Source organism: Rhinatrema bivittatum, chromosome 16 (assembly GCF_901001135.1).
Source record: "Rhinatrema bivittatum chromosome 16, aRhiBiv1.1, whole genome shotgun sequence".
Taxonomy (NCBI): Eukaryota; Metazoa; Chordata; class Amphibia; order Gymnophiona; family Rhinatrematidae; genus Rhinatrema; species Rhinatrema bivittatum.
In genome coordinates, this window is record NC_042630.1 from 3,729,321 (window position 1) to 3,743,502 (window position 14,182).

At 46.1% G+C, this 14,182-nt stretch overlaps 1 protein-coding gene across 1 annotated transcript; it reads right to left on the reverse strand.

The window, feature by feature from the left end:
* Window positions 1–12,847: 12,847 nt before the first annotated feature.
* On the reverse strand, window positions 12,848–13,801 carry LOC115078401 (olfactory receptor 5B21-like). The gene has a single exon (XM_029581310.1). It carries the CDS (start codon window positions 13,799–13,801, stop codon window positions 12,848–12,850), a length of 954 nt encoding a protein of 317 aa, XP_029437170.1.
* Between the last annotated feature and the right edge of the window lie 381 nt (window positions 13,802–14,182).

Consider the following 14,182-nt stretch of genomic DNA (forward strand, 5'->3'; position numbering starts at 1 on the left):
GGTTAATAGTCTCAGGCCACACAACTATATACATTTCTACGTGACTATGTACATCGCTAATAAGATGTCATACAGCACATTTATATACTCCTGGTTATAGTCTCAGGCCACACAACTATATACATTTCTACGTGACTATGTACATTGCTAATAAGATGTCATACAACACATTTATATACTCGTGGTTATAGTCTCAGGCCACACAACTATATACATTTCTTTTTTTTTTCTACAATATTCTTATATCCATCCTACTTCCAAGAAAATACGTTGCACACAATAAGTCCAAAAACAAGTTTCACACTTAAACTCCTGTTCATTTCTGTAAAAAATTAAGGAATGTAATGGGAGATCCAAGACAATATACAAGAGCATTATTTCCATCATTACAGTTATACAAAATCAAAAGGAGAGTTAGCAAACTCTTTACTGCCCTACTCTAGGATTCAGCTCTCTCAGCTTCAAAATTATCAATGTAAGAACGCAATTGTAAGGGATCATAATACACATTTCTACAACGTAGCAAGATCATTTAATATTTGGCAATTTGAGGTTGTTGTCCCCCACAATATATCACCATACAGAAGGGACCTCTTGAGTTCCCCCTTAATCAAGTGTTATTATTATCCTCCTCCCCATTTTTCCCAAGTCTCACCCATGTGAAAAGATGCAACTGGGCTGGTGGGCAGTGTTGGCCTAGGGGATGCATTGTATCTAAATCTCTGCCATCTCCTCAGTGCCACTTCCACTCCACTGAAAAGTCAGTGCCAATGCCTGGGTCCATGCCCTCCTGGGGACCTGACTTCACCTCACGGTCTGTTGCTAGGGTCCACACCCTGCTGGGGCACCACCTCTACCTCCTGGAATGCTTCTGGGGTCCAGGCCCTCCTGGGGGACTGCTCAATCTGTGGATCCACTTGCTCAAGGGGAACTCAGGGTCACCTCCCGATATGCCGCTGTCCTTTGGTGCCTCTCCCTTGGTAGGAGGCCTTTTCCTCTCTTGGGTTTATGGCTTGTTTAGCATTCAGTGATTCAGGCCCTCCTCAGTCTCAGCTTTTATTAATTTTTTATTTATGCAATTATTTAATTACAAATCAAGAAAACTCGATATTCAGAAAAGTGTATGAAGTTCACAATTCAATATAGAAAACAAAATAGAAGCAATAACAAACCTTCATTCACTCAAGTCCACAATATAAGGAAATCCAGTTCCACAATTCCAAGAAACATCAAACAATAAAAGGAAACAAAAGATCAGCACCTCAAGAGGGGGTCAAAACTAGATAGAGAAATACACAGCCTTTCGAGAGACATATACTAACAGTAATTTATACTACACTATCCTGAGAGGTTACAATCTTATTGCTCAAAAATTGAATTAACTATGAAGGAGAAAATATATATAGCAAACATCCCTATATTTAATAGAATATTTACAGGGGAATTTCAGTAAGAAGAAGGCCCCTATTTGTAAGACCTTAGGTCTAAGCCGCAAAAATTGTTTCCTCTTCTTTTGTGTCTGTTTAGACACGCAAGAAGGACTCTAATCGATGCCTAAAGAAAAGCTTCAATATCCAATCTCCGTCCGGTTCTAATACAAAAGTTATAATCAAAGTTGCTGGAATAACTTGAGCAGGATCTGAAGTCTCTAGAAATTCAGAAATGTTCAAAACAGGCGAATCTGGCTCATCAGGACGCTCTGAAGAAACCTCAGGTACAGTCCCAGGCTGATCTTCTTAGGCGGGGGCAAATACAATGCCCGTGATAACGGGGGGGGGGGGGGGGGGCTGCTTGCTCAGGAACTTTGAGAATCTCTGTTAAATTTACCTTTAAGAGATATAAAAGACATCTTAGGGAAATTCACGAAGCGGAGATTTCTTTATTTTATAGAAATGAATTGTCCTTTATAAGATATTCCTATAAAGATTTAACAGATATCAAGCTAGGATTAAACTCATTGAATCGTTGAGACATAACTTTGGAGGAATTTGCATCCATTTGCAAATGCGTATCATTTTCCTTGGATCTTTGAACTAATAAAGTTTAACTGATTTGTAAGAGGACTTCCAAGCTCTGCAATTGCCTCCCAGATAGACCTGTTCAGGTCCTACCAAAAGAAACCGCCGATATGTAGCCAAAGGGATAGAAACATCTCTTCCATGCATCAATAATTGTTCTCCCATGGCTGCGGGACCGGCTAACTTGCCGAGCAAAGACACCTCGGTGTCTGCATTTCCTCCTCCCGGTAGAGAGCTCCCTGCCTAGGTTCCTCGGCTGTAGGCATCATCAGCAGGCGATGGATCCAAGCTCTCATCTGGGTTCCTGAGTGCAGCAGAGTTTGCTGGAGCAACTCTCAGCCTCGGGGACAAAAAGATGACTGAGTCGGGGGGGGGGGGGGGGGGAGGGGGAATTTGTATATCTTCCCAACCCCAGCAACTCCACTCCCGATGAAGGACCCCCTCGAGAAGTAACCCCAGGCTAGGTCTTCTCTCTAGCTCATCTTTTCCAGCCCTCAGTCTCAGCTTTCATTGATTTTATCTTCGCTAAGCTCATGGCCAGTCATTCACTGTTACCCAGCCTGGATGGGTCACCTTCTCTCAGCCAAAAGGCCAAGACCCAGGCAGGACCATGGAAAGAGAATATGCACACACCCTTCCATCCTGCCTGGCTTTTTTCTTCTCCTCTTTTGTCTGAGAACTGGGTACCCAAGGGTCTGGCTCCTCATGTTAGTCAGGGTGAGAATCTGTTTGCTTCCTAGGACTGTCGTTTCAGTACATTTCTCTCATAAATCCCTCTCTCATTCAGAATTCTCTAATGTAGGTTGATCCCTGCTCGCACTCAGACTGCAGGGGCCAGGGGATTTCTATCTGAGGATTACACGACACACAGCCGGGGCTGGGTGACAGTGACTCCCTGCTCTTATCAGACTTACTTCCTCCACCATCTCAGGATTCCCTTGATGTTATTGGCCACAAACCCATGTGGTTCATTGTTGCTTCCATTTATTAGTAGACTGTTTCGGAATTCGCCCACCTCTCCTCGGGTCATTCCCATCCCCTTAAACATGTTACTGACTGTAACTCCTGAGGGGTGGTTTATGTGATCTCCTGCCCCTGCTCTCTTCTGTATGTCAGTCAAATCATGCGTAAAATTAAAGTTTGCATTTTCGAGCATTGAGGCAGTATTTGCACTTCTCGCTCCACAGCGCCTTTCATGTCTCCCTGGCTCCTCTCTAACCATCTCATAACTGATTTGAAGTTCTTTGCCCTTTAACTATGTCTCTCCCCCCACCGTCATCGTGGCGGTAACCAGGCTGCCTTTTTTGCTATATTGTGAACAGTGCTGGATTTATTCGCTTAACAGTGAACCTCCACCCGGTCTCAGCCATGAGATTGAACGGCTGGCAGGCATGTAGCTTGTTTTAATTGACCACCTGTTCTATGTTTTCTACATTTTTCATTGCCTCTTAGTTTCAGCTACCTGATTGGTTTCTAGACACCACATGCATTTTGGCACCCATTTTGTACCTATAAATCACCTGCCATTTTTTTGCTTTCTGCTTTCAACACCGCTAATCTGAAGTCATTTGTTTCACCTTGTTTGTAAGTTGCTTTATATACATATACATTTACTGTCGTATATACATCCCTCTGTTTTCTCCAGTCTGCTTCCCATCTTTTCATTACAGATGGCATAATCGAAGTATTGGTACTTTAAGTTGCTTTTAAGATATGAATTCTTTCATTCATTCGAGCATGTAAGTGCTTTATCTATTTATTTGATCTGTTATTAACTTTTTCATATTCTGTTTATATATGGGATCATTTTACTTCTTCCTGTTTTGTTTCACTGTTTTTCCATTACTCTTGCTTTGTAGACGGTTGCTTCCCCTCGTGTCAGAGTTTGGGATTTCTGCTAGCAACTGTTGAATCTTCTCCTTATACAATGTAACACCTTTGGCACATTCTCATATAATAAAACCTCGAATCAGACTCTGTGCAGTGAATTTATCTGTAATGTGATATCCTCACTTCCATTATCTACATTAATTTGGCTATTCACTGTTTCTCCTGACCATTGCCAATGGAAGAATGAGCCGTAGAAGATCCCTGTGCTCCAATAAAGATACAAATTGATTTGAAGGAAATGGGGACTGTTGAAAAAGTGTGGTACCTGGGTGTTATTTTACAGTCTGAATTTACTTTGGATGCACATATTTCGAGAATTCTGCAGAGATAATTTTTAAAATTGTCAGTTAAGTACTTTGCTACCTTTACTGAATACATCTACATTTTGTAAAGCACTTCAGGCTTATTTTACAGCATTATTAGAGAACTGTAATGTCATTTTGGGTGGGTTACCAGAAAGATCTACCCGTCGGTTGCGGGTAATACAGAATATGGCGGCAAGATTACATTTTGGCTGCCCAAGAAGAGTGAGTGCGGTTCCTCTGGTATATCAGTTGCATTGGCTCCCGGTGAGAGTGCGGCTCTTGTCTTTAAGGCAGTGAAAGGAAAGGGAGCACGACATTTGCAATGGTTGTTGAAATCGAATATTCCATCCGGAAATGAAAACCTCCTACAGGTGCCATCATGGAGGGAAGTGGGTAAAGTGAAAAATCATAATCATGATCATAATCAAAGAGGATCACAGGGAAGAATATCTGGTGAAACTGAGGGAGGCGAAGAAAGAAATCAGGAAAGCGAAAGGTCAAACGGAAGAAAGGATTGCCAAAGAGGTAAAGCGAGGTGATAAAACATCCTTCACATACATCAGAGAAAGGAGAAAGGTCCAAACTGAAAAGTGAAAAGGATCAATGTGTGGAGAGAGACAAAGATAAGGCGGAAATATTAAACAAATACTTAATTTCGGTGTTGACTAAAGAAGACCCTGGAGAAGGACGTCGCTTGTTAACAAGGCTGCAGATGGGGGTGAGGAAGATGAAACTCTTTATGGATCAGAATGTATGGGAAGAGCTGGGCAAACAAAGTTGTCAAGGCCATGGGGCCTGATGAGGTTCATCCCAGGATACTGAGGGAGCTCAGAGAGGTGCTGACGGGTCCGCTGCATGGACCTGTTCAATAGATCCCTGGAAACGGGAGCGGTGCCAAGAGATTGGAGGAGAGCGGTGGTGGTCCCGCTTCACAAGAGTGGGAGCAGAGAGGAGGCTGGAAACTACAGACCACTTAGCCTCACCTCGGTGGTGGGAAAAGTAATGGAGACGCTGCTGAAGGAAAGGATCGTGACCTATCTACACTCAGGAGGCTTGCTGGACCCCAGGCAGCATGGATTCACCAGAGGAAGGTCCTGTCAGACTAATCTGATTGATTTTTTTGATTGGGTGACCAAGGAATTGGATTGAGAAAGAGCGCTTGATGTGATCTACTTGGATTTCAGCAAAGCTTTGGATACGGTCCTGCACAGGAGGATTATGAATAAAATGAGAAGCTTGGGAGTCAGCTCCAAGGTGTTGGTGTGGATTACAAACTGGTTGACAGACAGAAGACAGTGGGTGATGGTAAATGGAACCTGCTCTGAAGAGAGAGCGGTGTTAAGTTGAGTGCCACAGGGATCGGTGTTGGGACCGGTCTTGTTCAACATTTTGTGAGCAACATTGCGGAAGAGATAGACGGTAAAGTTTGTCTATTTGCGAATGATACCAAGATCTGCAACAGAGTGGGCATGCCGGAAGGAGTAGAGAGAATGAGACACAATTTAAGGAAGCTTGAATGGTGGGCGAAGATATGACAACTGGGATTTAATGCCAAGAAGTGCAGAGTCATGCATCTGGGGTGTGGCAATCCAAAAGAGCTGTACGTGATAGGGGGTGATGTGCACGGAGCAGGAGAGAGACCTTGGGGTGAAAGTGTCTGGCGATCTGAAAGCGGCAAAGCAATGTGACAAGGTGATAGCTAAAGCCAGAAGAATGCTGGGCTGCATAGAGAGAGGAATATCGAGTAAGAAAAAGGAGGTGATAATCCCCTTGAACAGGTCCTTGGTGAGGCCTCGTTTGGAGCATTGTGTTCAGTTCTGGAGCCCGTATCTCCGAAGGGACAGAGACAGATGGAGGGGACCAGAGAAGAGCGACAAAAATGGTGGGCGGTCTTCATCAAATGACTTAGGAGAGGCTGAAGGATGTGAATATGTGTACCCTGGAGAAGAGGAGGAGCAGGGTATATAGGATACAGACTTTCAGATACCTGAAAGGTTTTAATGATGCACAATCATCAAACCTTCTCCATTGTAAAAAAATGAGTAGAACTAGGGATCATGAAATGAAAATCCAGGGAGGACGACTCAGAACCAATATCAGGAAGTATTTCTTCACGGAGAGGGTGGTGGATGCCTGGAATGCCCTTCCGGAGGAAGTGGTGAAGACTAAAACTGTGAAAGATTTCAAAGGGGCATGGGATAAACACTGTGGATCCCTAAAGGCGAGAGGATGGAAATGAAGAAAAGAGTGCATGGGGGTAACTTGCTGATGCAGCTGTTACTACCCTTACCCAATAAGCCTGGTACTTGTGATGAAACGCCAACATTGCCCTCTGCTTCAACGCCAAGAGATAAATGGGGAATTGGACTCAGACAGCAACCAACGAGAGGGCCCTGACTTTTACGGTTTAAGAAACTAAGTTTGGGATTAATTTGTATGACACGGCAGATGCCACCCGCTGATGATACCTTTATAGGGGAGACCTGTACGGGGCGGCTGGGCAGACTGGATGGACCATTGGGTCCTTTTCTGCCGTCATTTCTATGTTTCTGTAAGAGAATGTTTTCAGTGGTGAGGGCAGAAATCTGGAACTCAGCCCCTAAGGAGGTTTGGCAGAGGAGAGGAGGACTATTTATTATTTAGGAAAAAAGTGAGAACTTGGATTTTTAGGCAATGAGGAGTTTTAAGACTGGAGGTAGGAAAAAAAGTAGCACAGCGAAAATTATAGGTAGAGATATGTCAGTTCTGGCCCACGCACGGACCTGCTCACCTCTCTGGTTCCACAGCAGGTCCCAAGAGTAATCCTAAGAGTAGGAGCTGTATCACACCAACTCCAGCTACCTCATGCCATGGGTATCCATAACACGTTCCATGTGTCCTTGTTGAAGCCGTTGGTCCTCTCCTGGCCCTCACGTAGAGTTCCTTCTCCTCCACGGGTCTCTACAGAACCTGAGTCATCCTCCAGGTAAGAGAAAAATCCGTTGGCGCCGAGGGAAATGGGAGAACCTTCTAGCCTGGGAGGGTTATGGGGCCGAGGAGAATTCGTGGGAACCTTCCCACAATATCCTTGATAAGGATCTCCTGAAAACCTTTCATAGGACTCACCCTGACAAACCACGGCTGCATAGGGGGAGGCCTAGAAGGGGGGGATACTCTTACACACCCTGTCCGTGCCCGGCACGCGCACGGGCCTGGGCCTGCTCACCTCTCTGGTTCCACGGCAGGTCCCGGGTTGGCCTCCCTGGCGGTAGCTGCGAGCTCTTCCATGCCTCGGTGGCGGCGGCGGTCACCGGGCTTCCACTGCGCACCAGGCCTCACGCCGGAGCTCGGTGTCCTCAGTGGCGTTGGTCACGTCCCTACGCACGCGTGTGCGGCCCGCCCAGCCTCTTGTAGGGCCAGGGGCGGGTCCTAGCTCCGCGGCGCGCCCTGATTGATTCCCTGATATAAGGAAGTTCTTGCCTGTACTTCCTTGCCTTGGTAGTCGGGTTTGTTCCTTGCTAGATTGTCACTGCGTCTGAGCCTTGTTTCAGTCTCGTTCCAGGATCCTTCTGTTCCAGCCTTGTTTTTCCATCCTAGTATTCCAGCGTCCTTCTGTTCCTGTTCGTCTGTCCGTCTCCCCAGGTGGTACCTCCAGAATGTCTTACTGGTACTGACCTTGGCTTGCTCCTAGACCAATCTGCCTGCTGCCTGCCTTCTGACCTCCGGAACCTGACCCCTGCTTTGTTGACCACTCCTCGGACTGACCCCCGGATTCTGACCTCTGCCTGCTTGACCACGTCTCCAGATTCTGGCTCTGTTCCTAGCCTTGTCATCACCTGCGCTGTTCTGGTCCTCCTTGCTCCACCTGACCTCCAGTCTGGAACCTGACTGCGTTCCTCTCCTGTCTGTGGGCCCGCCTGACTTCCATCTCTCCAGGAGACCCTGCGAGGCCCACCTGAGTCCCAGCGGCCCAGGTCCCTATGGGCTCCTCCCGGGGGGGACCTTGGGCTTCCACTGGTGAAGCTCATCCCAGCCTCTGTCTCCTCCAGGCTCCGCCCCCTGGGGGCAGGGGCTTCCAGTGGTGAAGCTCATCCCAGCCTCTGTCTCCTCCAGGCTCCGCCCCCTGGGGGCAGGGGCTTCCAGTGGTGAAGCTCATCCCAGCCTCTGTCTCCTCCAGGCTCCGCCCCCTGGGGGCAGGGGCTTCCAGTGGTGAAGCTCATCCCAGCCTCTGTCTCCTCCAGGCTCCGCCCCCTGGGGGCAGGGGCTTCCAGTGGTGAAGCTCATCCCAGCCTCTGTCTCCTCCAGGCTCCGCCCCCTGGGGGCAGGGGCTTCCAGTGGTGAAGCTCATCCCAGCCTCTGTCTCCTCCAGGCTCCGCCCCCTGGGGGCAGGGGCTTCCAGTGGTGAAGCTCATCCCAGCCTCTGTCTCCTCCAGGCTCCGCCCCCTGGGGGCAGGGGTTTCCAGTGGTGAAGCTCATCCCAGCCTCTGTCTCCTCCAGGCTCCGCCCCCTGGGGGCAGGGGCTTCCAGTGGTGAAGCTCATCCCAGCCTCTGTCTCCTCCTGTGCTCCGCCCCCTGGGGGCAGGTGCTTCCTGGTCCCTACCAGGGATCTGTTCTCCACTGCTCCAGGACAAGGGTCCAGCCCCGAGCGCAACAAGTTCCTTATCAGGGGATAGGAGAGAATGGGTTTTAATTGATGTTTAGAGGGGGAGTGGTTTGGGTATGGGAGGTTTTTTATGTATTTTTATGTTTATATTTGTTGTAAACTGCCTTGATCTGGGTTGAAAATTGGTATTTAAATGTTAAATGAAATGAGCAAAAAGACTCGATAGACGTACCTCAGAGGATCTGCAGAGCAGGGGTGGTCAGAAAGGAATGAAAGCAAATACATTTTTTTTTAAGAAGAGTAATTAATAACTTTTTCTTAAGTTAATTAAAACATTTTTCTTAAGAGAGTAATTAATAACTGTACCTCAGCACGGTAATTCAATAACTCTGCAAACTCCCTAACTCTGTTCACACCATTAATTGGTAAATTTGTTCTCCCTGGTAATTTCCTATCTCCTTTTCTCTGCTCCAAGTTGTGTAATTCCCTTGTTTTATTGTAACTGCAATCTTTTCTGAGCCCCTGTTAATGTTTCTTATTAATTGTTATCTTCCTTCACCTCTTGTTAATTATAAACCGGCGCGATGCGATTCTCATCCCGAATGCTGGTATAGAAAAACTCAAAATAAATAAATACAATTTTTCCCCATTCCTTTTCCCACTTTTCTCAGCTTCCGGCTCAGTCTGATCCGCTCTCTGTTGGGTTCCGGGCAATCAAGGGTAAGAAAAATAAATAAACAAGGAGGGCTCCTGGGAGCTTTCATTCACAATTACCCAGGGGATTACCTCTCCCTCTCTCCCAAAAAAGTTCAATAAACAAAAATACCAGCTCTTAGCAAATGGAAGCTTATTGTTTAGTTTCATTTCTTTATCGGCTTTAAGGAGGAAGAGATGGCAGGACATAGCCTCACGCAAAAATAGAAGAGAAAGCTCCAAGTCATGCTAAAAGGAGTCCTTGCTACATTTGGCTCCTGACACAGAAAAGGGAATTGGTTTGTGGTGCAAGATGTTAGTGAATTTGTAACTCTCTCTGTGGGGATGGATGGTCCCAGCCGTGGGAGGAGCTTGTCATTGGTGGAGTGCTGGTGCCACCTTGTGGTCACTCGGCAGACCACAGGTTAATAGAGCTCAGCCCCCTCAGGGTTCAGAAAGGGACAGAGAGACCTCTAGACCACCCTCCTGGAAGGGGGGGGGGACGGACTTTCCGCAGTCTTCTGGCAGTCATTTGTCCAAGAATGAGTGGAACGGAACTGACGCTGGCTTTCGTCTTCTTTCCAAAGAAAAGTCCTGTCCATGGGAAATGAAGGGGGGTAATGGGGGATTTATTTGATAAGGGACGCAGGAAGGCCGTGTTGACTGTTGCCAAGTCTGTACTGGCACACTGAGCAGGGAAGGGTGACCTGGCTTATGCAGAAACAAGATGGCAGAAAAAGACCAAAAGGCCTTACCTGTGTGGGGCGTTTCGGAGCTTGAGGTTTTTCAGAGTGGATTAGACAAACATTTCTCTGGGAAAGTTTTGGGTGTTTGCAGACAGGGGATAGATAAGACCTCCTTCCAGTCCCATCTGCCTCTGTTTCTTTGATTCTATGACTTTATGAGGTTGGCAGACGTGTGCTTAAGTGCGTGTGTGTCTGTATTTATTTTGTACAGCATAAAATAAACCTTAAAATACAGTGAGCAATATAACAAAGACCCAAGAAAACCCAACATCAACAAACTAATAACCACTCACATCACAGTAACTACTAGAACATGAAACAGTAAACTACATTACTGTAGCCTTATCAAAATGAAGCAAGATATGCAGTTAAAAATAACAACCAAATAAGAATTAAAAGCAAGAGTAAATAACCAGACCTGCAAAGTTTCCTAAAAGTCAGGTAGCTCCCTAAAAATCTCAACTCCTGGGGCTGCTATTCTGAATGCCATGGTCCGCAATGTAACAATATCACATACCCAGAGAGATCACACATATATTCAAATTATCAAAAATTTTTTATTAGAAATCACAAGGTGTTTTCCCTATCTAGACATTTAAAATCTGAACTCACACACTCATTCATCAATCACACTTCATATAAAAACATCTACATACACATACGTGCAGATACAATGGAGCACAAGCTGCAAGGTTCCTGAAATGGATTATTTTAGATACATTTGGAATTAAAGGTTATTTAAAGGATTGGAATGGGTAGCGGTTTTGTCTTGTTGCGACTGATATCATTGAGAGACATGTAAAAAAGTAGTGATTTAAAGCAAACCTGGGAAAGTGTTTGGAGTAGCAATCACCTTGGTTCACATTGGTGATATAATGGAGGTTAATGAATATCTATGACTCTTTAAAGGAATTAGACTTCAAGTCTTGTTAGTCCCTGAGGAAGCCTGATTATTTAGGCGAAACAAGGAGATCCTTTGTTGGACAAATAGCATTACATGTGCGATATTGTTATATGTTTTATAATCAATTGGATAAATAAGAGAAGGGTTTGGATACATAAAAATAATAAGACATGTTGTTATACTGATTATAATCAATTGTAATTAATTAACCAGTGAACATTATATGTGTATGTAGATGTTTTTATATGAAGTGTGATTGATGAATGAGTGTGTGAGTTCAGATTTTAAATGTCTAGATAGGGAAAACACCTTGTGATTTCTAATAAAAATTTTTTGATAATTTGAATATATGTGTGATCTCTCTGGGTATGTGATATTGTTATATGCTAGTAGAGAGTTTAGCTAAAAAAAAGTAGTTCCCTCTGTAATATTACCACGATGGTCCGCAATGTGACATCTTTAATCAAAGGGACACCTAGGAGAGCATTTTGTGAAGATTGTGGGAGTCTGCAAGCTGGCTTTGAGGTATAAGAGGCAGGGAAACGATAAAGCCTTACATGACTAGTGAGCAAATCATAAACTGAATTGTTTAAATCACTGGGAGCCAATGCAGTTGTTGCGGAGCTGGAGCACTATGTGAACACGTGTGAGGGAGTGATGGCATCTCTCTGGCTGTCAGACTTAGTGACTTCTGGGGGATTCTTGACCCTTTAGGATATTAAAATTGCAGTGTATTCGGAGAAAAGGTGAGTTGGGGTTAGAACTGGACACTGCAGGTTCCCAGCTCAGTCCTCTGACCCTGTTATTTGCAGCTGGGAAACAGCACATGTGGATTATCACCCTGTGATAGTGACTTTGGCTATTGCTGACGCCTATAAGAGGAAGCATCTCATTTGCCCACCTAATCCTAGAAGCACCAATTAAACTTTGCTTGAAGAGCTGGGGAGAATTAGCCAGAGGGACGGGTGGACGTCTGAGCCCTCCCGTTGTTTTCTATGTTTGACCGCACGGCTCCAACTACTGAGCGGAGCCAAGATAACTCAAGTAGGTTGGAGGAGCCACCTTGTGGTGGTTCTGCATCCTGCAGGAGGTTGCTTTATTTCCACAGCTAACTTTCAGCGGCCCTTACTTCTCCCACTGGTCAAGTCTCTGAAAGTATAACACCAGGCAGGATTGTGAGAGTCAGTGTGAGATCGTCTTTTATTTCACTTTTTAAAAAGCTCCTGATAAGTGATGCTTGATGTTTGAAACCCCCTTTACTTGAGGTGCCCCAGGCATTGCCAGTGCGACTTCTTCTGAGTGCATCGGCTCAGGGGCATCACCTCCTGCTTCTCAACCCCACCCCCACTGAAAGAAACGCTGTCTTAAAACAATAAGAGTACTTCCTGTTTGTCTGCATACAGCTCCTGGGCAGATGAACGGATTTTCGCCAGCAAGAAGTGCGTCAAAGGTTCGTGACCCAGAGATGCCAGTAAGTGAGCCACGGGTTTGGAAGGTGACGATTTGGTGTAAACAAGAATGACATTTTCTGTCACTGAAACAAATTATCATTACCTTGAAATTTTGCTTCCAAATTCTATTGAGGCAATAAAAACGTCTGAATTTATTTTTGTTATGGCTATTCCACCTGAAATGTGCAGATGTAAACATGTGTACATATGTGTATAAAAAACAGACATGCACATTTTCTGTCTGTATCTATTAATAATCTAGCGTGCATATGTTAAGCACTTCTTGCTGCACCTGTTGCAGAGTTTTACCAGGGCGTCCTTCACGTCTTTGTTCCTCAGGCTGTAAATCATGGGATTCAGCATGGGGATCAGAGCTGTGTATAGTAAGGCGAAGATTTTGTTCAAGTCTGCGGAAAACATTGACTTGGGCCTCATGTACATGCAGAAGAGGGTGACGTAGAAGAGAATAACGACCGTGAGGTGGGAGGAGCAGGTGGAGAAGGCCTTGCGCCTCCCTTCGGCGGAACGGATTTTCAAGATGGCTGCCACGATGCAGCCGTAGGAGGCCAGAGTCAGCAGGAAGGGGCCGAACATGATGAGCACCGACTGCACGAGCACGTAGAGCTCGACTGTGCGGGTGTTGCTGCAGGCCAGCTGCACCAACGCGGCAATGTCGCAGAAGACGTGGTTGATCTGGTTGGCTCCACAGAAATCCAGTCTGGAGAAGAAGACCATGAAGATGGCGCTGTCCAGGAACATAGAGACCCAGCAGCCGGCTGCCAGCAGGGCAGAGAGCTTCTTGCTCATCAGGACAGTGTAGTGCAAGGGGTCGCAGATGGCGGCGTAGCGATCGTAGGCCATGGCAGCCAGTAGGAAGTATTCGGTGGCGGTCAGAGATGAACAAAAGTATTGCTGCAGCATGCAGGCAGAGAAGGCGATGCTTTTGTTCTGGGTCGCCAGGATGTCTAGCAGCTTGGGGAGGCTGACAGAGGAGGAGGAGGCGTCCAGGACGGAGAGGTTGCAGAGGAAGAAGTACATGGGGGTGTGCAGGTGGGAGTCAGTGCAGATCACCGCCAGGATGAGGAGGTTACCTGCCAGGGTGAACAGGTACACGAGCAGGAAGAGGAGGAACAGAGGCACTCGCAGCCCGGGGAGGTCTGAGAAACCCAGGATGAGGAACTCCGTCACCGCCGAATCATTTCTGGGGCTCATGGCATCCAGTGGAGGCTCCGACTCCTGCTAGACAGATCATGGTGGCAGGGGAGGTGAATGAAAACAGAAACATTATTACGACAGAAAACGTACAAAAGACCTGCACCCCCTTCCTCATGACGAAGGTGATGATGACTGCGGTTGGGATGGAATTAGCCGAAACGTATTAAAAGTAGCAATGGGAAAGTGTCGGCTGGGGGTTGATTGGGGAGGTTTGGATGAGATATTTTTTATGTTATTGTTCTGTAATTGTAACACAGTTTGGTGGTTTTGATGGGGGGAATGTAATTACATTTGAGAAAATAAATAAATGAAAGACAACCTGGAGGTGTCTCAAGGTGTGAGACAGGTACTGACTGCGCACTGACCCCCCAGTTCAGC

Excerpts from the sequence above, each read along its gene's own strand:
- LOC115078401 (XM_029581310.1), bottom strand. The coding sequence starts at position 13,801 with ATGAGCCCCAGAAATGATTCGGCGGTGACGGAGTTCCTCATCCTGGGT.